Below are 23,000 nucleotides of genomic sequence, written 5' to 3' on the forward strand. Positions count from 1 at the left end.
CGCGCTCGGCCATGGTCACCAGCATGGCCTCGATCCTGGACGGCGGCGACTACCGACCTGAGCTCTCCATCCCGCTGCACCACGCCATGAGCATGTCCTGCGACTCGTCCCCGCCCGGCATGGGCATGAGCAACACCTACACCACGCTGACGCCGCTCCAGCCGCTGCCGCCCATCTCCACCGTGTCGGACAAGTTCCATCACCCGCACCCGCACCACCATCCCCACCACCACCACCACCACCACCACCAGCGCCTGTCGGGCAACGTCAGCGGTAGCTTCACCCTGATGCGCGACGAACGCGGGCTCCCGGCCATGAACAACCTCTACAGCCCCTACAAGGAGATGCCGGGCATGGGCCAGAGCCTGTCCCCGCTGGCTGCCACGCCGCTGGGCAACGGGCTGGGCGGCCTGCACAACGCGCAGCAGAGCCTGCCCAACTATGGGCCTCCGGGCCACGACAAGATGCTCAGCCCCAACTTCGAGGCGCACCACACTGCCATGCTGACCCGCGGCGAGCAGCACCTGTCCCGTGGCCTGGGCACCCCGCCCGCGGCCATGATGTCGCACCTCAACGGCCTGCACCACCCGGGCCACGCTCAATCCCACGGGCCGGTGCTGGCGCCCAGTCGTGAGCGGCCGCCCTCGTCTTCATCGGGCTCGCAGGTGGCCACGTCGGGCCAGCTGGAAGAGATCAACACCAAGGAGGTGGCCCAGCGCATCACCGCCGAGCTGAAGCGCTACAGCATCCCGCAGGCCATCTTCGCGCAGAGGGTGCTGTGCCGCTCTCAGGGGACTCTCTCCGACCTGCTCCGGAACCCCAAACCGTGGAGTAAACTCAAATCTGGCAGGGAGACCTTCCGCAGGATGTGGAAGTGGCTACAGGAGCCGGAGTTCCAGCGCATGTCCGCTTTACGCCTGGCAGGTAAGCCAGGCGGTCCCCGGGCCAGGCTGCTGGGGAGAGGGCTCCTGGCGCTGTTGCCTGGGTCAGGGCGCTCACCCTTCTCTCGGTTCGCTCGCTGTCCACCTCTTCCCTATATTCTTCCTTTCTTCTTTCCTTTTACCATTTTCTCTTCCTTTACTGTTTCCTCTTCTCTCTCTCTCTCCTTCCTCTCTCTCTCTCTCTCTCTCTCTCTCTCTCTCTCTCTCTCTACTTCTCTTCAACCCTTCTTTTCCCTGAGCCTTCACTGACCGACCCCTACTCATTTCACTTGCCCTTCCCCCAAAGGGCCAGCATTCGCCTACCTCTTTCCGACCTTGCTCGGTAGTGGGAGGGGGGCGGGCGGGGGGCGAGTAGTCGGCTAGGAGCCCTCTTTCCAGGACTCAGGGAGTCGGGGACTGCCTTTATTCTAAACCTGTGCACTTGAACCCTTTTGGTAGACAATACATTTTCGCTTTTCAGGCTTCTTTCTGCTCTACCTACATGAAGACACTCGATGGGGGGCGGGTTTGCTCTTTTAGAAGGAAAAAACCTAGCTCCCTCTCTCTTAGCCACCACACCGGGCAAACTTGTTCAGTCAAAAGCGGGAGCCCCAGCCGTGACCCCGCAAGGGGACGGGAGGTTAGGTCACCCCGCACTCTCGGAGCCCAGCACCGGCCTTGGCATTGGCGCCGGGACTTTCCGCCCCGGGCAGGACCGAAAGCGCGGGCTCTGGCTAGCTCCGGCGCTCCTGCCACGCCTAGGGAAGGGTGCCCAGAAGCCAATACGGACTGCCACCTTCATTGGCTTTGGGGACACCAGGCAAGAGAGACCGAGCGAAAAGTGCCCAGCCTCCTTCGTCAGCCGCCCTCGGCCGGCTCCCAACGTTTGGCTGGGGCTCCGGGAGAGGCCAGGCGCTGACAGGAGAGATGCCGAGAAATTAAGATGCAGGGTACTTAATGCATCTCCGCCGCCGGCTGCAAGCTCCGCCTTTGCATTAAGCGGGGCGCTGATTGTGCGCGTTGAGCGGCGGCGGGGAGGGCCGGTGGCCCGCGGGAGGGGACCGGTGGACGCGCCGGGTACATTGTTCAGAAGCCGGCTGGGCTCTTTGTGCCTCCTCTAGCGGCCGAGCCGCGAGGTACAGCCCTCTATTGTTCTTGGAGCACAGAAGCCTCCTGTGTGGGCTGCGGGCGCTGGAGAAATAGGGAAAGACGGAGCCCTGGCTGCGGCTGGCACGCATTTGCCTGCTTTTGTACACACAGACCCTGCTCCGGAGTCGTGGCGACCGAGCTGCCCCCAAGAGCCCGCTGCTCGCTCTGGGGAGCGAAGTATCCAGCCCCTCCCCCGCCCGCCCCCCACCAGGGGGGCTAACACAATACCCGCCTGCAGGCCGGGAAGGCTCGCTTCGGTGGGGCTGGGGAAATATCTCGGGTCGGTAGATGGTCAGGAGGACAATTCGTGTGGACAATGATTTGCATAGGCGTAGATATTGGGGCGCGCGCCTTCCTAGTCAACCTCACACGGCGCTCCTCCCCAGGGGCAACGTCAAGTTCCTGCTGGTGCCCTCCGCGGCTTTGCTAGAGCTCGGCTCATTGGGTGCACGCTAGTACACCGCCTGGGAAAGCTGAGTCTGGGACTAGGACTAGGACTGGGAAGGGGGGCGGCGTTTCTGCTCCGACCGCCTCACCTCCCCTTTTGCCCGCTGTTCCTAATCGCCAGCGGTATTGATCTCAGAAGGTAAAAACAAAACAAAACAGCTCTCCCCAGAAAGCTTCCCCCAAACCAGCTAGCAGCTCTGCACGCTGCAGTGCGTGTGGGTGTGCGAACCATCTATTTCATTCTTTCTTCCGTAGCTTACTCTTCACCCTCTCTGGCCATTTCCTCAGTTTTGCTCTTAGTTTTTGGCAAACGTTAAGCAGTTAATAGAGGGAAGCAGTGAAAACGAAACGGAGTGCCTACTTACTGGTGATTCTGAACAATGGGCACCCTTTGTCTTAGGCCCCCAGTAAAACTCCCAGGCCCCCTTGGGTGAGCTATAGCACTAGTTTCCTTCCTGGGCACCGAGTGGGGGAGGGGCGGCGGGGGCAGAAAGAACTTGGTCGCTGGTCTTTGACTGGGTGGGGGGCTCAGTGAAAGAGAGGATGACAACTCTTCTGCTTGGGCTCATCTCAGAGCGCTGCCGCCCCCTCCCGCCAGTAGCGCAAAGAACAGAGCTTTAAAAGCACATGCTTTCTTCAGCCTGTGTAGGTTTCCAACTGAGGTAGAAAGTGCTGCGTTACTTTTTAGAGCCGTGGGCCTTTTTACAAAGGCCTCAAGCATTACTTGTGGCTAGAGGGTTAAGCTTTGGACTGCTAACCACGAGGTGGGCGGTTCAAACCCACCCTCTGTCTCCCTAGAGCAAGAGAGGCTAGCTGCTCTGGTGAAGATTTACAGTCTGGGAAACCCTAAGGAGTGGTTCTAATCTGCCCCTGTAGGGTTGCTATGAGCCTAAATCATGGAAGCCTTGGCGAGAAGAGGAGGGGGCCCAGGGCTGCCCAAGCTATGTTTCTGAGACAGGCACTGAATTTGTGGAGGGTGGAGGGGATGCCCAAGTCTCCCACCCCACTGCCCTCCAGTTGGTTCTGGGAACAGAAGCACCCCACAGGGGTTCCAAGGCTGTACATCTCTAAGAGAGCAGAGAGCAGACTGTCATATCTTTCTGCCTGGCGCAGCTGAGCACTGAGAACCACTACACCACTTGGGCTCTCCAAGGTCTCCTTCAGGGAGTGGGAGATTCCTGCCAGCCCCCACCACCCACACTCACACACTGCTTTGCTCAAGCATTCAAATGTGTGTCTGTTTTATTACCCCCTATTGAAAAGGGACAAGAGCTTTAGCCTTTTTATCTGACCATTTTATCAGCAACTACAAGTGTGTTGAGTGGTTATTATTACATAGGAGGCTTTTCAGTTCGGGGTCAGTAGATCAGTCTCTTCAGACACTGGCGCAGAAGCTGGGCCTGGTAAGTAGGTATTATATACTCCCGATCGCTAGGGAACTGGAGCAAATGGAGAAGAAAAGGGAGGCCTTCCCTGCCAGGAGTATTGATTGATCTGAATCCCCGCCAGACTGGGCTGGGCTCTGGGCCCCATTGCAGTTGGGCCCTAGGGGTTCAAGCAGCCTGGGATCCTGGCGCTACTGCTTCCAGCTTCCAAGGCCCAGGCCGCACCCCCATCCTGCCAGACTGGTCCTGAGTTTCCTTTGGTCTTCAGGTGGCCTCTCTGGGCGCTTCCGGAGGCCCAGTCATTCAGGGACACAGGAAGCACCTCAACACCACACACCTTCCTTCCTAAAAGCCGTGTCCCAGACCGCCCGCAGAAATAGACCCTTTCTCTCTGGCCACCCTGTGTTGTTTGCCAGAGGTCTGTCGGCGTGTCTCCCGCCTGAGGGGAGGCTTCAGAGGGAAGGGAGACCATCCAACTGTCCCAGCCGACGGTGCAAGTAGAGTCCCAGTGCTGGACTTGTATGTGAAGGGTGGCCAGGTTAGGAAGTGGTGTCCTCCGGGCCTGTCCTGGAAGGACAATTGTCCAGTAAGAGACCTTGAAGACAACTGCGGTTTCAAGCACAGACACTCGGGAGTTGGAGCCCCAAAGGTCTCTAAAGGACGCACAAGAGGGAGCTGAGACCATCTCCAGGGCACCCCCATCCCTCCCGCCTCCACCCCACGAAGGAAAACGAAAGTCTGGATGGCCGAGGTGCTCCTCCAAGCCTCAGGCCCCTAGGAGTTTGAGTTTGTGAAGGTGGCCTTCCCCGGGGCTCCCACGGGGCACAGATGCACACCCTGTCCCTGCAGGAGCGGTCGCTAGTGTGGGAACGGTGTGCGACGGTGGGACACGGCCAGCGCATCTGGCCACGGATCTTCTTCAGTTCAGGGGACGTCCTCTGCCTGACCTGGGGCCGGCGAGCACCTCGGAAGGGTGGGTACCTGGGCCTCCTGGGCAGCCCAGCCTCCCCATCCCTCCTTTCTCCGCAGCGCGGGCCTGGGGCACCTTAGCCAGCCCCACTGGTCCCTAGCTACTTAGTGGGGGATCCAAGCCTGGGAGGGAGGCTGAATGCAACCCACGCCAGGACTGAACGGGCGATGTTTTCCCTGGATGACTGCTTGGATCAATACGGGAAAAGCTTGCTGCTGTCCTGGGTTCCTGGAGCCTCCGGCGCCTCCAGAGTCCCTCCCGGGCACCACGTCAGATGGGCGTGAGCGGGCAGCGCAGGAGCCTGGCGGGAGCCGGAGCTCAGGCCGCCAGGCGCCCGGGGACGCGCGAGGCAGCGCCTTTATTTTTATTCCTGGCTTTCCACCGTGTGGTTATGTCACTTTCTCAAACAAATGTGTATATGTAGGGAGATCGATGCTGATAATGTTTGGAAGATTAAAAGAGCATTAATGCTGGCAACAATAACGTAAACGTGCGGACCCAGATTTCATTGATCTGGAACCTGATCCGGCGCGTTTCCAGGAAGCCCCACGGACGGCACGCTCTTCCCAGCAGCGCTCCCTCCGCGCCCCAGCCCAGACCTGAGCCGAAGTCCCCGGCAGCTTCTCCTGGGGCAGGCCCAAGCCCGCACGGCCTCCGGGGTCCCCTCCAGAGCGGGCGCCCAGCTAATGGCCCATCCCAACGCCCTAGCCTTCTCTCTGCGCTCACTCGTCAGTCGGGCCTCGGAATGTGCAGTCTGCCCGCGCATCTATCTCAGAATCCGAGCACTTCCCCGGCGTGCGCTCGACTGCACCTGGTACATCAGAGGGAGGGGGGGGGGGCTGATAGGGGGCGTGTCCTCTCCTCCTTTCCACCTACTCCGGGAAGCCCCATGGTTTCGAAATCCAGTCTCCGTCCCCTCGGAGTTAACCGACCACCTCGAGTTGAGAAATGACTGTGCTGAGACAGCTGGCTAGGAGCGCAGCGCCTCGGGACTTTCAGTAAAAGTCTCCCTCGAAGAACTAATGCGCAGGTGCGTCTGCTGGACAATTGGACGCCGCCTGGGGTGGGGGTGGGGTGGGGTACGGGTGGCGTCTGGGCTGCGGCTCTCGCCGGGTGGCGGGAGTCTGCTCTGAGCCAACGCGCGGGCCCCACGAGGGAAGGACGGAGTTGCCTGCCATGGCGGCGGGGAGGAGGCGCAGGGAAGGCCTGGGAAGCATGGCTCCCCCTCCCCCTCCCTCTCCGCTCGCTCAGCCCCGGCATCTCCGAGCCAGACCCTGGATGGAGGCTGTCCGCTGGGAAGTCGCTGTTGAACTTGTAAGCTTTTATCTGGGGGACGCCTACCCCCTTCCCCAAATGGTGACTCGTTGCTCGTGGAAGGAACGCCGGCATGCATTTCGCTGGGAAACCGAGAGCTACGGCGGAGTCAGGCGTGGGCCGGGGGCCAAGATGGAGGGCGTTGAGAACTAAATCACGCTGGTGTTTTGAACTTAGAAACCCAGCGGTTGGAGAAAGGACCGCGTTTAGCAGGAAGAGAAGGTTTTCTTTGAGAGCGCCTTCTGCCTTGAGCTGTGGCGGGGGTGGGGTGGGGTGGCGTTATGCCCCCAGAGATGGGGCGTCATCGTCCTACCAGTGACCCCACACCCCTGGAAAGAAGGCCCATTGACCCGGTCTGGGCTCCCGGTGGAAGCTTGCCCCTCACCCCCCCTAAAACCGTCCGACTGGTCATGTGATCGCGTTAAGGAGAGAGGGAGGGTGGGTGGTTTCTTTCTGATCTGGAAGACAGCTGGCCCCCTCCCCCCACGGGCACCTGGGCCTTTGGAGGTTGAGATCTTAGGCTGCCCCCCCCCGCCCCCATTTTAGAATCCCAAGGGGAGAGCATGCCTGGTGAACGATGAGCGCAGGGTAGGAGGTAAACCAAGCCCCCGGCTTCTCGAGGGTTCTCCAAGGCTGGGAGCAGATGCCCCATTCTCTTGAGGAAGCACCTTCCCCTCCTTCCCCAGAGCCGTGGTCTCTGCAAGGGCCGTAGTTTCCCAGTCCAGGCGTCAGCCCCTGGAAGCACTGAGAGGTGAACTAAGCAAGGCCTCATTTCAGGTCACCTGCATGTGACTGCAGGCCAGGTTTGCTTCCCTTTACACACCTGCTTCTCCAGGAAGCTCATCAAGAGGTGAGGGGGTGCGGTGGGGAGCAGGCTCTGAGGTGTCCTGCTGAAGGAAGCGCTGGTCAGTCTGGTGTCCACCAAGGCTCTCACTGGGAGGGGCAGGGGCTGCCTTCTCACAAAGTGGAATCACGAAGAGGGGTGGGGATTGTCAGCCTCGGAGAAATAAAACCCTCTGAAGAGAAGCAGGCTTCATTTCTGGGTTCTTCCAAAGGAAAGGAAGAAGGCAGGAATAAGTAGGTACAGGTCAGAGTCTCAAAGGGGCTGAGAATTTAGTCTCAACCCTCATCCTCAGACTCTCTGGGCCACGCTGACTTCTGACCTCTTTAATCAGTTAACCAACCAGTTGGCCTTGAGTGGATTCTGATGGGTGGTGATCTCGTATGCGTCAGAGTAGAACTGGAGTAAACTGATTGGGGGGGTGGGAGTAGATCACGAGTCCTTTCCTCTGAGGTACCCACTGGAAAGCTATGGACTACCAGAACACATTAACTGCTGGCACCACCCAGGGACTTCCCAACCCTCCTCCCACAGTAATAATGACGACAAAAAGATCCCCACCAGTGGCCTTCACATCAATTCTGACTCACAGCGACCCCACATGTTCAGAATTGTGCACCGTGGGGCTTTTGAGACTGTGATCTTTGGGGAGCAGAGTTCCCAGCCTTTCTTCCAAGGCTACTGCAAAGGGGCAAACCAGCAAACCTGTCAAGTTGTAGTTTAACACACTCTTGTTCGACATGCCATTTGCCCTGAAGTGGCTCCTGATGCCTAGCAGGTTTCCTAGGCTACAGTCTCTATGAGGCCAGATCACCAGGCCCTTCCTCCCACAAACCCACTGGTTGCTGGAGCCATTGACCTTGCAGCTAGCAGCCACGGAAGGACGGGCTGAACCATTGCACCTCCAGGGGACCTCTTAGGAACCCTCACTTTTCCTGACCCCAGATGAAACCTTTTCTTGGTGGAAGAGTCCATTATGAGGAACCCCATGAGACCATTAATGCTGTCAGGTGGCGTATCTCAGGGTGCCGAGCCTGCTCAGGGCAGCTTGCCTCTCTGGAGAGTTAGTCTTTTCTGCCAGGGGACTGCAGTGCCTTTGGGGAAGGCTGCTTTTTGTTGTCCACGCTTCCTGTTCAAGCCTGGGAAATGGGCACAGGTTAGTGTTAGAGAACAGCCCCTCTGACGCCTGGTGTGGTAGAGCTTGGGGCAGGCTATGGGCCATGTGGATATAGACCGCCCATCTGGGGAGCAGGTTGCCTAGAAGCAGTGAGCATTTGTTATGGAAAAATAAATTCCCCCACCCCACCATCCCAAAGGGAAGAAGAATCTGCATTCCACGTTGGCGCATTCCATGTTGGCGCCTACTTGAGGACCCATTACTCTCCTGGAGAAAGCAGACTTTGTTTGGGTTGGAAGCACACCTCCAACGTAATTTAATCAGCATTGGACTTTGGCTTGTGTAATCAAATATACATATACTTTCTCCTGCAGGAAGAAAAATAATTTCTCTGTAACTGGTATTGACTTGAAGTCATGTAATCTCTGGAAAGCATCACATTTTCACAGGGAAAGGTAAAATGAAAGGGGAAAGAGCCCACGGTGTTGGTGGTTTGCCTTGTCATTGTGAAGACGAGCTGGTTACCACCGAAGGAAGGGCAGAAAGCACATTCCTAGAGCTCAAGCATCGAGCTGCTCCAGTGGTCAATATTTCACTGCGGCTTCTTCAGTCCTGTCAGCCCTCCAGACCTATACAGCTGGCCGGGAAACCAGGGGGGCAGTGGGGGGTGGCTGACCAGATCCCAGGCATGCAGGCTGCTTTTTTATGTTGCAGCGACGACTAGTCTTTGGAAGAGCCTCTCTGGCATTGCATTGTTTCCCACCCTCTTTGGAGAAGCCATGGGCCGCAGGCTCTCCTCTCGAGGTGGTCAGCAAACCCTTTCGTTTAGACTGATTGGTGATCCTGGCTAGCCTGCCCCTTGCTGCTCCAACCCATCCCCCGCCCCTATCCTAGGACCTTGAGCATAAAGCTGGGCCCTGGAGCAGCCCCTGGGACAAGCTTGGCTGCTCCACCCTCAGAGTGAGGCACTGGGCTTTGCCTAAATTGAGTCTGTTAGGGAATCTGTTGTAAACACAGATCCATTGATTTGCATTTGTCAGAGAGTAAAGTTAAACTAGTGAAATGAGAAGCCCTTACCCTTTTATGCAGGGCCAGGGAAACCTTTCATATCGATCCTATTGATCCAACCTTTCCCTTTAAGGAAACCACATAGTTAAAGACCCTCGTTCAATAGATTTACCCTTCGCGCTTGTGATGTTCCTTTAAGTGTTCTCATCTAGGATAGCTGGGCATTAAGCCCACACTCCAACCCAAACAAAAATGAAAAGGGAGTGGGAGGGGAGGGGTCAGGAGGCAGAATTGTGGGAAGTGAAATCACACTGAAATAGGTAATGACGGGGCAGGAGATGATTCTCTCATTCGCCTAAGGTGACATGCGGAGGTAAAAGCAGAATAGGTGCATTTAGTATTTCCTTCCCTCTCCCCATCCACAAAAGAAAATCTGTTTATATGCGTACCGTCACAGTGTCTCAGGAACATAATTTTTCTCCTGCAAAATGACTTCAATCGGGCCATTAGCTTGGTCCATTTAGGCAAGTTCACTTAAAAGCAGTGATACTTCACCAATAATCATTTTGGATCATTTGTAGTAGACCAGGGATAGAATGCTCCCCAGGGATGGTATGTTTGGGATGCTGTACCTGAGCTTGGACACCAAGGTTGCTCCAGAAGGGAGAGGACTTCTGGTGAAAGTGGGTGGAAACTAGCCGAAGAGTAAGGTATAACTTTTCTTATAGGGCAGTGTAGATGGAATAGAAATTGTTAAACATGGTTCAGCTTCCTGAGCTCAATGTCGTCTGTCAACACACAAGTCCGGGGACCAACTATGAAATAGCCGATCAATTGCTCATACACACATTCAAGTTGAAAGTGAAGAAAATGAAAATAAATCCCCAGCAACCAACGTGCAATCTTGAGTCTGTCCCACTTGACTCTGAATTTAGAGACCATCACAAGAATAGATTCGGTGCCTGGAACACTAATGACTGGAGAAACCTGGCAAGTTAAGGGATGACATCAGGGACAACATATAACAGGAAAAGAATGGAAGAACAGACCGAAGTGGATAACAGAAGAGACTCTGCAACGTGCTCCTGAACATAGAATAGCTAACGCAAATGGAAGAAACGATGGTGAAAAAGAGCGGAGCCGAATGTAAGATTGCAAAGGAAGACTTGAGAAGACAACTTATTATAATGAAATGGGCAAAGAGCTGGAGTTACAAAGCCAAAAGAGAAGAACGTGCTCAGCAAACCTGGAGCTGAAGGAACTGAAGAAAAGTCAAGTTTGGGGCCACTATCGTGAAGGGTTCTGTGGAAAAACATTGACTGGCCCAGGAACAGGAGAAGATAGATGGAACACACAGTCCCTATACCAAAAAGAATTGCTCAGTATCCGGCCATTTCAGGGAGAGGCATATTATCCAGGACCAATGGTATTGAAGGAAAAAGTCCAACTGGCACTGAAGGCATTGGCAAAACACTAGGCTCCAGGAACTGATGGAATACTAATTTCAATGATGGAAGTGTTCACTTGTGTATGTCATGAAATTTCAGGACAGTTACCTGACCAACCAACTGGAAGAGAGATCTACATTTGTTCCCATTCCTAAGAAAGGTGATCCAACAGATTGAGGACATTTTCAAACAATATCATTAATATCACATAGAAGTAAAGCTTTGCTGAAAATAATTTTTTTTAAATGGCCACATCAGTACCTCGGCAGGTAACTGCCAGAAAGTCAAGCTGGATGCAGAAAAGAATGTGGAACAATGAGAATATTACCGATGTGAGATAGATGTGGGTTGGAAGCAGAGAATACCAGAAGACGACCGTTTGAGTCTTACTGCCTATGTGAAGCCACTCCACTGTGTGCATCCAACAGTTAACTTTGTGATGAATGGGATGTTCTGGACATTTAATTGTGATCATGCAAAACCTGTACTTGGACCAAGAAGCAGCCATTCCAACGTAACGGGGGTGCTGGGTGGTTCAAAATCAGGAATTAAATGTATCAGGGCTGTATTCTTTTACCATCCTTATCCAGTCTTTATGATGACCAGACAAGCTGAGAAACTGCGCGACATGAAAACAAACTTGGTATCAAGATTGGAGGAAGGGGCATTAATAGCCTGTGATATGCTGATGACTCAGCCTCACTTGCTGAAAACACAAAAGTCTTGAAGCACTTACTAATGAAGATCAAAGATGATGGGCTTCGTGTGGATTACATCACAAGAAAAAGGACACCAAGATCCTTACAACTAGACCAATCGGCAACATCATCATAAACGATGGAATTATTGAAATTGTCAAGGATATCATTTTACTTGGGTCTGCAATCAGTGCCCAAGGAAGCAAGAATCAAGTCAATGACAGCTTACATTGGGCAAATCTACTGCACAAGACCTCTTTAACGTGTTAAAACCACCACCACCACCACAACAGCAAAAAGTCACTTTGAGGACTCAGGATCCAAGCTATAGTATTTTCGGTTGCTTCCTATACATGGGAAAGCTGGACAATGAGTAAGGGAGATGAAAAGAAGGAGAACTGATGCCTTTGAATTACTGTGTTCTCAAAGAATGTTGAGAGGAGCCCTGGTGGTTACATGTTGGCTGCAATCCACAAGGTCAACAGTTAGAAACTATCAGCCTTTCCAAGGGAGAAAGGCAGGGCTTTCTATTCCCATATATAGTTCCAGTCTCAGAAACTCACAGGGGCAGTTCTAGTTCTACGCTGCCCTCTATGGTCGCTATGAGTTGGCATCCACTGGATGGCGGGGAGGTGTTTGTTTTGTTTTTTCAAAGAATATCGAAAGTACCATGGACTGCCTAGAACAGATCTGTCTTGGAAGAAGTAAAGTCAGAACACTCCTTTGAATCAAAGATGGTAAGACTTGGTGCCATGCCCTTTGGACATGCTATCAGGATGGACCAGTCCCTGGAGAAGGGCATCACGCTTGGTAAAGTAGAATGAAAAAGAAGATACTGGATGAGATGAATTGACACTGGCTGAAAGAACGGGCTTAAATGTAGCAACAAATTTGAAGGTGGTACAGGACTAAGCAGGGTTCTGATCCATCAGGTCACGATGAGCCAAATGACTGGTTGGCATCTAGCAGCAACGACATCCCTCTTGCTGCAGATAGAAAATGCAAGTTCTCTTTGTCTCCAGAACGGTTGGTAAAATCCATTTCATTTCTTCCCCAGCCTTTTTATTTTCTCTAGCAATGATATTATTTATAACCTCTTGTGATTTTTTTTTCCCCAACATGGTACATGAGCTATTGCTAATTGGCTATCTCTTGGGCTGTTTTAGGACATTTATGTTTGTTTTATGTGATTGAAAAATATTAATGATTCCTTAGGTGAGCTAATGTATTTATCTACCCAGTGAGTTCAAAGGGCACAGTTCAGCAATGGTTCAGGCTAATTGAACAGGAAGCAGCATGCTCTCCAGGCTGGGCTGAACAAGGGACCAGGCCCCTTAAAATCTCACACTCAGCAAACACGCCATTTCTTCACGCTCATCCTGGAGTCTGATGCAAGAGGTTTGGATCAACTTGAATTGCCAATTTAAAACAAAAGCCCAAAGCCTAGGAGGGAAACAGCAGCAAAATCCTTGAGTCGCCCCTGGGGGAAGAAGACTTTTCTCATTGGCTAATTGCTTTAGTGGTGGCATGGACCTACAGAGCAGCTGCAGGGGACTGAACCAAGGCTTAGGCCTCAGAATAATATGCTCCATTAGAACAGGGCAAGGCTTTTTTTTGTTTGTTTACTCAATTGGAGCTCCCTGCAAAGTGCCATTAACCCCAGCCCAACTGCATGTGTGCTGCACAAGCCAAAGGTCACGCCAGTCAGGCTGGAAGCCCAGCCAGCTCTGCCCTGGTGGGAGGGGAGGGGACATCCCAGTGGCCCTGCCCTCCCTAGGCTTGGTCCAGCAGCCACCGCCACCCCTCCCAGAGGGCTTTGACCAAAGCGCACAGTTGCACAAGTTGTTTACATTTCCCAACTGCTGAATCATGTTATTGATGATTAAATAATTTTGATCTGAGTGCCATCAATCACGACCAGAAAGAAAGACTTCCCAGGGACGTGCCTTTTTTTTTTTTCAAGTTAGATTCCCTTTCCTGCATTTCAGTGAATAGAATTGTGCAAAGGGTGCTCTGAAGAGGAATCCAGTCAGGGTAAGTGCTGGGATCTGGAGGAAGACGGGTCTGCAAAGAAGGCTGGGGGTTAGTTTGGCCTAAGGATGCTTGCAGGCAGAGTTGAGCGCAGTTGAGGTTGCCACCTGGAGCAAGGGTGCCACCTGCTGGGAGTCTTCCAGCTGCAGTCAGCCCAGCACTTCCCATAAGGCCCACACCTAGTGCTTAGTATCTGTGTCGCCAAACCCCACTTTTGAACCATTGCCGGATGCAAACGTCATCATCCTATACGTCGCACAAGGTACCCACTCCCAGTAGTTTGAGGCTCTAGCTTCTGCCTCTTCCAATTCACTGCAAAGGAGAACTCACCTGGTCTGCCCAGCGCACAGCGAAGTGCTAGCATTCCGCTGAAAGGAAAGTGCTTGGGGATGGAGGGTCAGCGGAAGGCCCACTATCCATCCACAGGAGCTAAGAGAAATATAACCATTCCGGCCAGAGAGATGGCTCGGCTGAGGGGCCAGTAAGGTAAACAATGGTGTAGAGGATGGAGGGGATAGTGGGAAGAATGATCATCACTGGGGAAGCATGTCTCCAAGGAGATAGGCCCAACCTGCAACTCCTCACCTGCCCACCCCACAGGAAGAGAAAAAGCGAAGCAGCCGTTTTGCAATGGCAAAGAAGGGAGTCAGCCAGCCAGCTGGGAGTCAAACTGTGGACGGAGCTGGCGCAGTGCAGCGCGGGGCGGCGTCGATCCCAGATCCCAGCCTGGAACGCCTTGGCTGCCTGAGTGCCGGTACAGTGGGCTGCTGCCTCCGGGCCAACGCGTGCGGTTCAGCACCACGAACAGCGGCACGGAGCGGCGCCAGGGCAGCCTTCCCGCCGGCTTCCTCCTGGGCACAGAAAAGAAAAATCTGTTGGGGTTCAACCTCTCCAGGCGTACGCTGACCAGTGGACGCGGGATCCCGGCACCGCAGATCACACAGGGCCCAGAGGTTCCTTTCGTGCCAGTGGTCTCTGGGTTTGCTATGTGAAGGCAGAGATCGTAATAAAAGGAGAGGGCGTGGTGGGTGAGAGCCCAAAAGATGCCCAGGGCAGGGAGAGGGCACTCTTTCTCCCCGCTGCTGCCTGCTGCAGGAACCCACTGCAAATTCAGATTTAGGATTTCCTGTCAAGGTTGATGGTGGACACACAAGTGGACCCTTTGTTTTCTCACCTGCACACTCTCCGGGTTGGAGAGCAGGGCAGCTCAACAGCATTCACATTCTGCCGGCAGCTAGGCCACAGGGAGGCCTCCCTCACAGGATGCTCACCACGGCCCCACGTTTGGAAGCAGGGTTTGCTTTCTGAGCATCTTCAGTGGTGGGATGCTCCCCGGAAGCAGGCCTCCCTACAAAGGTCCCTCAGGCCACACAATGGAGTCACTTGCCTTGGCCGGCATAAGAGCTGACACGAGGCGCTGACCCCTGACTCGGGCCTTTTTCAATCAGGCTGCGCTGCTTCATTGGCTTTTTTATTCCCCAGGAAAGGGCCAGGTGGGGCCTTTTTGGTGCGTGTGAAGGGGAAACGCACAGCTCTTGGGGTTTCTTCTCAGATGACTCGACTTCCCAAAGCTAATTAAAACGTAGAATGTTGCCCCCCACCCCCCCCAGGAACTTTAGGTTAGGCCTGATACAGGGCTGGTGTGGTTCTCAGAGAGGTGGCGCCTCGGAACAGACAAGCGAGTCCCCATTAAAGGGAAGTCGGGGGTATGATGGGGGAGGCTTTCAGCCCTGGACAATTCCAAGTGGCTCTTATGTGAACAAAGGGGAGATCCAAAGCGATTTGTATTCCATGTTGGGGGAGCTAATTTTTCTGATCTCTCAATACCGCCTAACCCATTGCTCTAAAACCTGAGCAGGAAGATGTCTGGATCGGGTCTGTGAACTCACTTAGAATCTGCCCCACCTGCTTGGGAGCCAGCAGTTTCCTCAAGTTCCGCAGTCTTTCCATTAGTGGACAGGCATGCTTTGGTAGTTGGGTTGCCGGGTCTAAACCTACCCCCGCCAAACCCAGATTTGACAATCAGCATAGCCTTTGACACACGTGTGTGAAGCCTATGTTATAACCACCGCTGCAGCTTCGGTGGCGTGGTGTGTGATGAGTTGGACTGTCAGCAGTTCGAAACCACTGGCGCTCCTCGGGAGACAGATGAGACGTTCTACTCCCTGAAGGAGTTCATCTTAGAAAGCCACAGAGACAGTTCTACCCTGTCCTGCAAGCGCCCAAAGAGTCAGAAAGGGAGAGATTTTATTAAAATAGGCCACGCTCTGCAAGAGTCGCGGTTGAATGCGTTTCCTTCTCCGTGGCTCCTATGGTTTTGTAGCGTTGTGCTGACTGGGCTGCCCCGTCCACAGGACCTTTTGTTTTGTATAAAGGTTGTGGCGGTTGACAGGAGTATCTGCTTGCATAATGAGAAATAGATGTCTGTGTTAACCTGCCAGGAAACAGAAACCTCAGGCGATGACAACTTGCTCGCGCTGGGGTTGTCAACAAGGAAGGTCCCTTTGCTTCCCTTCAAAGCTGCAACTGCCCTTCCACCACAGGACAATTGAGCCTGAGTCATCCCACCAGCCGATCAGAGGGACTGCTCCTTCCCCCCTCCTTAAGAGATTTTAATTATCAGTAACCGGACATTTACATTTAAATAGCCACTGCTTGATATACTGCAAATTCTGAGATTGCTATTGATTGAAATTTCCTTGTAAGGAGCTGGCTATGAGCATTTTCATATTCGTTCCTTTATCCTCCTTCCCCTTTCTCATAAAAATGTGAATAAACCAAACCAACTTGAGATCTTTGAGCTCCGGTAGTTAATTTTTTTTTTCTTTTTAAGAAATGTACACAATTCTCCCTACATAGTACTGAACAAAGTTCTTACAGGTGGAGATAATGTTACCCAGTTGTTCCCCCCACCCCATTGATTTGACTGGCTTTTTCAAGGTTTGGTGTCTACCTCCTCATTTACCATTACAATATCCAAGTGGGGCTAATTGAGAACAGATTTCATTGTTGTCTCAACTTCAGTGGGAAGGTCAATTAAGATCGTTTATTGCATATACTTCCCATGTGGAAATTACATCCAGCACCGGCTGCCAATAGTTCAGCTTCTTTTGACATTCCTATTACTTGAGTTAACAATGAAGATGCAGCTTATAGAAATGGAACTTAGTGTTAAGATGAAAACATACAGGGCTCTTTTAAAAAATCCAGTCACCTTTTGTGGGAGGCATCACTGTGTGCATAGTGAGTAACTAAGTGGCCGTCATCTGTATGCCCTTGATAGCCAGTTTCCTTTGATGCTGAGACTAAGACAGGAGGGTTTGGCAGAACTGGAAGCAGCCCCGCTGTGAAACCTCTGAGGGACCTTCAATCTGCAACTGCCTCCCCCGCCCCCCTGCTACCGAGGGTTCCCTCTGCTCTCGCTGGAGTGCCTAGGCTGGGCCTGGCTGGTATCAGAGACCACACATTCCTCTAGTTTCTCTCCAAATCTCTTTGGGGCTGCCTCCTCCTCTGCCATCCTCCCAAAGGTATCAGGTGGGGCCAGTAGGAGTCTATACTGCTGGGCACTTCCCTCAGAGAGCACACCTCCTCTCCTGGATCATAGCCGGCAGGGACCCCCTCATTTTCCCTTCAGCCCCAGCAAAGTACAGTGCACAGCACATGGAGACCAGTGATGACCATAGCTACCATTGAGTCAGTTCTGACGGATGGGGACCATCCAGTTGGCACTCAACTAATGCTGTCATTAGGGACCCCCTAATGCTGGGTTCAGAATAACCCTTTAGGACAGAATGTAACGGTGAAGCGTTCCACTGCTAACCCAGAGGTCAGCGGCTCGAAACCACTAGCCACTCTACAGGACAAAGACACAATAGTCTGCTTCGGTAAAGCTGTGCAAACGTTCGCAGCCTGGGGAAGCCCTCCTGAGAAGGTCTCCTCTGTCCTACAAGGACTTAGGAGTCAGAATCAGCTCAACAGCAATGTTTCTAATCTGGATTGAAGATCTCCAGGTCTTCCTCCCTTGGAGCTGTTGGGTGGGTTTGACCCCAGCCTCCCAGTTCAAAGCTGAGTCCTGCCTCATTGTGCCCACCAGCTCCTGGGTCCTAAAAGGAGGCACAAACAGCCTTTGGGAGCTCTAGCCCCAGATGGTTGCATGTAGTTGACATGCATTTCGCGACCATTTCATTTTAAACGATCTTGAAATTCCCACCAAACCGAGCTGAGTGCAAGTCTTAGTGTGCTGCCTGCAGTAGTTAGCCAATTCCCATCCAACTGCTCGGTGCTTCCAATACCAAGCAGTGCAATCACCTCACTTTGGCTTTGACAAGGAGTCCAGAAGCCTTTTGGAAGCGATGCCAAAGGAGAAATCAAAGTGGGGACTTATTTGCGACTCAAGTGAGGCCTAGGGCCTAGGGTTTGCTTGTTGTTCTTTCTCTGCTGTCGTTGCTCTGCGTCTGGATCATGCTCTTTGCTGTGTTTTGTCATAAGCAGGGCGTCAAATACTCCTTGGCTTGGGCTTGACGCTGAATGTGTCTGTGAGGGCCAGCCTGCCATGAATGAGTCTGCCGGGATAATGTGCTTAGTTGCATCTTCTTGTCACCCCCATGGTCTGGTACACCCAGGGATGCGTGAGCTGATTTAGCCGGGTCTCAGAGGCCCCCGTTTGTGCATACTTAATTCAGAGAGGCGGTCCCATTGATTTCCGGGCCCTGCTTTTCCAGAGATTGTCCTAGCGTAGCTATCAAAGCTGCTCTAACGACATTGTCTCAGAAGGAAAAGCATTTTAAACCTTTGGAAGCAATTTTGACGGACATTTCATTGTGTTCCCTATTACTTATATAATTAAATTTCCTTCACATCGAGGCCTGTTTAAAATTAAATTGAGAAATATTTTTGAGTTCCATTGGGCAGATAACTTTGTTTGACTGGATTTGCTCTGCGTACATATGAAATAGCATCCTATGAATCAATACACGTTGCTTACGCTTCCCTTGGATGTGAAGAAATGACACCCCCCGGTGGGTCATCAGGTATGTTGACAGGTGGGGTCTAGTGGGTCTGACTCATCGTGAGCCCATAGGGTGGAATAGAACTGTACCCCTAGGCTGAGACTTTCTGCTCCCATAAGGATTCTCAGTCTCGGAAACCCACAGGCAGAGTGCTACCCTGCCCGATAGGGTCCATATGAGTTGAGTGGCAGGGAGTTTGTGTTTTCAGTAATCACTTGCTCTGGGTGTAGACCGTCTGGTGTTTTCTCCCATGGAGCAATTGGAGGGTTTGGTGAGCACTTTATCACTACACCACCAGAGCTCCCTACCTAGCTGTCTCTGGTTACTGAACGCGCTTGCTGTGTAATTCCCAAAACTCCGTGTGTTCATGGCTCTGGGTGGGCAGGTTGATTTGTTCAGATACAGTACTTCCCGTTATGCATACAATTTTTGTATCTGCTTCCTGGAACTTTCACTTATTCCCACTGCACCTCTGTCAGAACAGCTTCCCGTGGGGCACACCGGAGTCTTATTTCCATAGAAAGAGGAGTACCCTTCCTGGTTGGATTTGAAAGCAACAAACAGGGAATGTTGTCCGCAGATTCATTCTGTAGTCTCACTCACTGCCATCGAGTCAATTCAGATTCATAATGACCCTACAGGACAGAGTGGGTTGTGAATCTTTGTGGCAGTAGAAAGCCTCATCTTTCTCCAGAGGAGTGGCTGGGGGTTTCCAACCACTGACCTTGAAGTTAGCAACCCAACGTGTACTCCCCAAAGCCACCAGGGCTTCTGTCCTGTAGAGGAGAGGTCTGATTCCTGGGGTTCTGTATCTTCGGAGCAAGGCCTTCTCTCTCAGCCCCACCCACCCTTCGAATCAGGACAGGGGCACAAGAGCCTCTGCCTCTCTGACATAGGAGGACTTGTTGGAAGTGGAAGCCTGATGGAAAGCAAAGGCTACAACTTTCAGTATGGATGGCACCTCCACACCAGGAGAAACAAACATGCTTACAGCTGGCGCGATGAGCAACAGCACGATAAACAGAAACTAATGAAGTTGTCAGGGATCTCATTCACGAGATTAACAATCAAGGCCTGTGGAAGGAGCACTCAAGAAGTCAAACGACATATCATATCGGGCAAGTCTGCTTCACAAGACCTCGTTAAAGTGCTGAAGAGTAAGGATGTCGCTCTGAGGGCTAGGAGTCGCCTGAACCGTGGTATTTTGCTCTGCCTCACGCACATACGACATTTGGACCATGAAGGAGGAAGACCACAGATGAGTTGATGTATTTGATTTGTGGTACTTGTGAAGAGTATTGAACGTACCACGGACTGCCAGAAGGACACACAAATCTATCTTGGGAGAAGTACAGCCAGAATGCTCCTTAGAAGTGAGGCGGGTGAGGCTTCATCTCATGGACTTTGGACATCTTGTCAGGCAGACCAGTCCCTGCAAACAGACAGCAGAAAAGGCGGGAAATCCTCAATGAGATGGCTGCACAAATTGGGCTCCACCTACCTACTGTTGTGTGGGTGTTGCAGGACCGGTTACGTTTTGTTTTGCTATACTTTCCCTTATTCATTGTTTATGAAAAGGGAACCCATGATAATACAACTGTAATCGAAGGCTGGTCGGTCCATCGGAATAGCTTACATATTTTAAAAAAAACAACAAACAAATAAGAAACTACCTTTTATATGATTTTAATTAGCCTTGAAGCATTTCAAAATTCATTAGCATATTCCGTGTATGTAGACTTCAAGATCCTTGCGATGTTTAAATAAGTTAAAGCATGTAGACAGTATAATGAGCCGGCAAAGGATCTTTCTGTGTGCATATTTATGTTACAAATTCAATGTGTACAGTACAGCAAACAGGACAAAGGTCTGACAGCGTCTTAGCCCCTATCCAACACCTTGGGGGAGGGAATCACTGGGCCAGAGGGTCTAGGATCACCATCTCCGGGGACTTCTAAGTCAACTGACATAACGTAGTTCTCCGAGGCAATGTTCTGCGTCCCACAGTGGTGAGCAGTGATGGGGATCTTAAAAGCTAGTGGCAGCCCTCTGAAAGACACATCTTTTGGTGTCTTTCTTTCTGGGTAAAGAAGAGTGAAGAAAATCCAAGACTCCAGGAAACATTCAGCCCAAAGGATGAGTGGACCGTGTGAACCACAGCCACCGCTACCCTCAGACCAGAAAAACTAGATGGTGCCCAGTTACCGTTGCCCGCAGCTCTGATCAGGACCACAGAAGGTCCCAGACAAGGTGGGGGAAAGATGTAAAACAAAATCCCCAATCCTAAAACAGACCAGACTTACTAGCCTGACAGATACGGGTGGGACCCCCAAGACTGTGGCCCTTTGGCACTCTTTAAACCTGGCACTGAACATGCCCCTGGGGATCACCTTGCAGCCAAACATCGGGCAGGCCTGGAAAGTGTTCGGTACACTCGTGAGGCAGGTGCTTCTCCAATCAGCCACAGGAGACCGAGAGGGCAGCATCTGCACCTGAACAAAGTTCAGAAGGCAGGTAAGAGCACCAAAGAGGGTGAATGAATCTGGGAACCCAGAGAGGAAACAGCACGAGTGTTGCTACCTTGAGGGAATTACAACTGATGTTATGAAACAAAATGGGTAGCAATTATTGAATGGAAAACTAATTTACTCTGTAAACTTTCACCCAAATAGAAATTTCTTTAAAAGAAGAAGGAAGGACTGGAACACAGCGAGTGCTTCAACCTTTAGCTCCTATGACTGTTTTTATTATGATTGGCTGGTTGCGATTGTACTGTGTACCTTCCCTGTATGTCAGCGGGAGACACGGCCTGAGTCACCGACTCGTGCATGGTTTTTTAGCTCCGACGAGTATTGTTTGGTTTTGTAGTTAAAAGCAGGATCTCTGGAGTCCAACTCATCCCTCCCCACCCCGCCCCTACGCCTTGGTGTCCCTGCTACACACTTAGCTCTGCGACCCAGGCCAAGTATGAACCCGGAGGCCTGCACTTTGAGTGTTCACAGATGGGGGTAAGGTTGGTGCGTACAAAGATGAAGGGAGGTAACCCAAAGTGCTCAGCACCACACCCGGTGTATTTTCTTCTCATTTCCCCGATAGGACAGAGGACACCCTGTTAGATACGTGGGGGGCTTTATTTTCAGCATCATTTGCATGTCATTTTCACAGGTGGCATGGCTGATGGCTGAGATCACCAGACTCTCCGCTCCTCCCTGCCTGTGCTCTCTGCACACTGGTGCTCTTCACTCCACCCTCCCCTCCCCACCCTCAGTGTCCTTTTGTTGCTGTTGAGTGGCTCATGGCCATCCCATGCGTACCAGGACAAAGTGCCACAGGGTCCTGAGCCACCTCCAGGGTCCTGCGCCATCTCCAGGGTCCTGTGCCATCCAGGGTCCTGCGCCATCTCCAGGGTCCTGCGCCATCTTCAGGGTCCTGTGCCATCCAGGGTCCTGCGCCATCTCCAGGGTCATTGTTGAGTCATAGCGTTTTCGTTGGCTGGTTTTTGGAAGTAGATCGCCAGGCCTTTCTTCCTCGTCCATCTTCGTCGGAAAGCTCTGTTGCAAGCTGTCTCGGCGTTTTGGCGACACACACCCTCCACAAACAGACAGGTGATGGCAGCACATGAGCTGCCACGGCTAAGATTCGAACCCAGGTCTGTTGTATGGGACGCACGGATTCTACCAGTGCTGCTATTAAGCCACACTGCCTGAGTGTCCTTTGCATACTACCTTATTAATTATGGACATTTTGCTAAGCTCTCACTGAAAACATAGATGTCTGTGTGCACACAGTCAGTCCTGACTGTATCCTTAATAACCTACATTGATATAAAGAGCATTTGGCAAGTGTGATTCTTGTTGAGCAAAAAAGCTCTAGAAGGGAGCCGGTTTTAGATGTGAGAATTACAGCTGTACCCACAGGCTTGACTCACCTATGTCCTTCTTGGCCGTAGGTTTGGGTATTATCAGAAAGTGATTTTCTTAGACAGGTAGGTGGCTGTGGGGCAGAAGGCACTCAGGAGGTTGGCTCGTTCTTTAACGGCGTTGTAGTTTCCTCGTGGACTCTGTTCTCTATTGCACCTGCCAAGTACATTTACTGTGCATTGGCCAAGGCTTTCATCTGACGGCCCCGAGCACCTCCTGTTTTGGGTCCCACCACCCTCCTGAACCCCAAGTGCAGGCACCCCAGCAAGAAAGCCAAGAAAGAGAAAACAAAATCAACAACCCACAGACAAGCCAGCTGTTTCCCTTCCTGAAATAGCCATTTGCTTCCTAAGATTTTGAAGCCTGGGCCTCTTAATTCTAACCATGCAAGTCTATTTAAACAGTCTCTGGTCTCCTTTCCTGACCTCAAATTACTCCAAAGCATTAATTGTCCTAGTGGTTTCATGGTCACATTATTTCATATTCATTAGTGTTTCATGAAAAATTATAACGCTAATTAGAGCAGTTTCCAGTTAATTCACTTTGTGATTCATGACTCTCTCCCCTCTTGCTGTGCTGCGTGTGGTCATCTTTGTAGAATGCATCCAGGGGGTAAAATCGCAGGTCTATTCCCTGAGTGATGGCCTAATGCCATTAGCCCTGATCCACGGGCGCTTCTTGGCCGCTCTGACAGGGGTCTGGTTACAGCTGCACCCTCACCCCAGCCCATGGGAAGCAGGGGG

The 23,000-nt window shown here is 52.2% G+C and overlaps 1 protein-coding gene across 1 annotated transcript in view; it reads left to right on the forward strand.

The window, feature by feature from the left end:
- Window positions 1-2: 2 nt before the first annotated feature.
- The window catches only part of ONECUT2 (one cut homeobox 2), a gene marked incomplete at its 5' end in the record, with an annotated part of 43,195 nt that continues 20,197 nt past the window's right edge, over window positions 3-23,000 (forward strand). Inside the window, one exon of the mRNA XM_004703009.3 lies at window positions 3-924. Within this exon, the coding sequence (XP_004703066.2) occupies window positions 3-924 (922 nt within the window). The remainder of the gene's footprint in view (window positions 925-23,000) is intronic.

The sequence above is a fragment of the Echinops telfairi genome, unplaced genomic scaffold (genome assembly GCF_000313985.2).
Source record: "Echinops telfairi isolate 266 unplaced genomic scaffold, ASM31398v2 ScPeMD7_7400;HRSCAF=8409, whole genome shotgun sequence".
Classification (NCBI taxonomy): domain Eukaryota; kingdom Metazoa; phylum Chordata; class Mammalia; order Afrosoricida; family Tenrecidae; genus Echinops; species Echinops telfairi.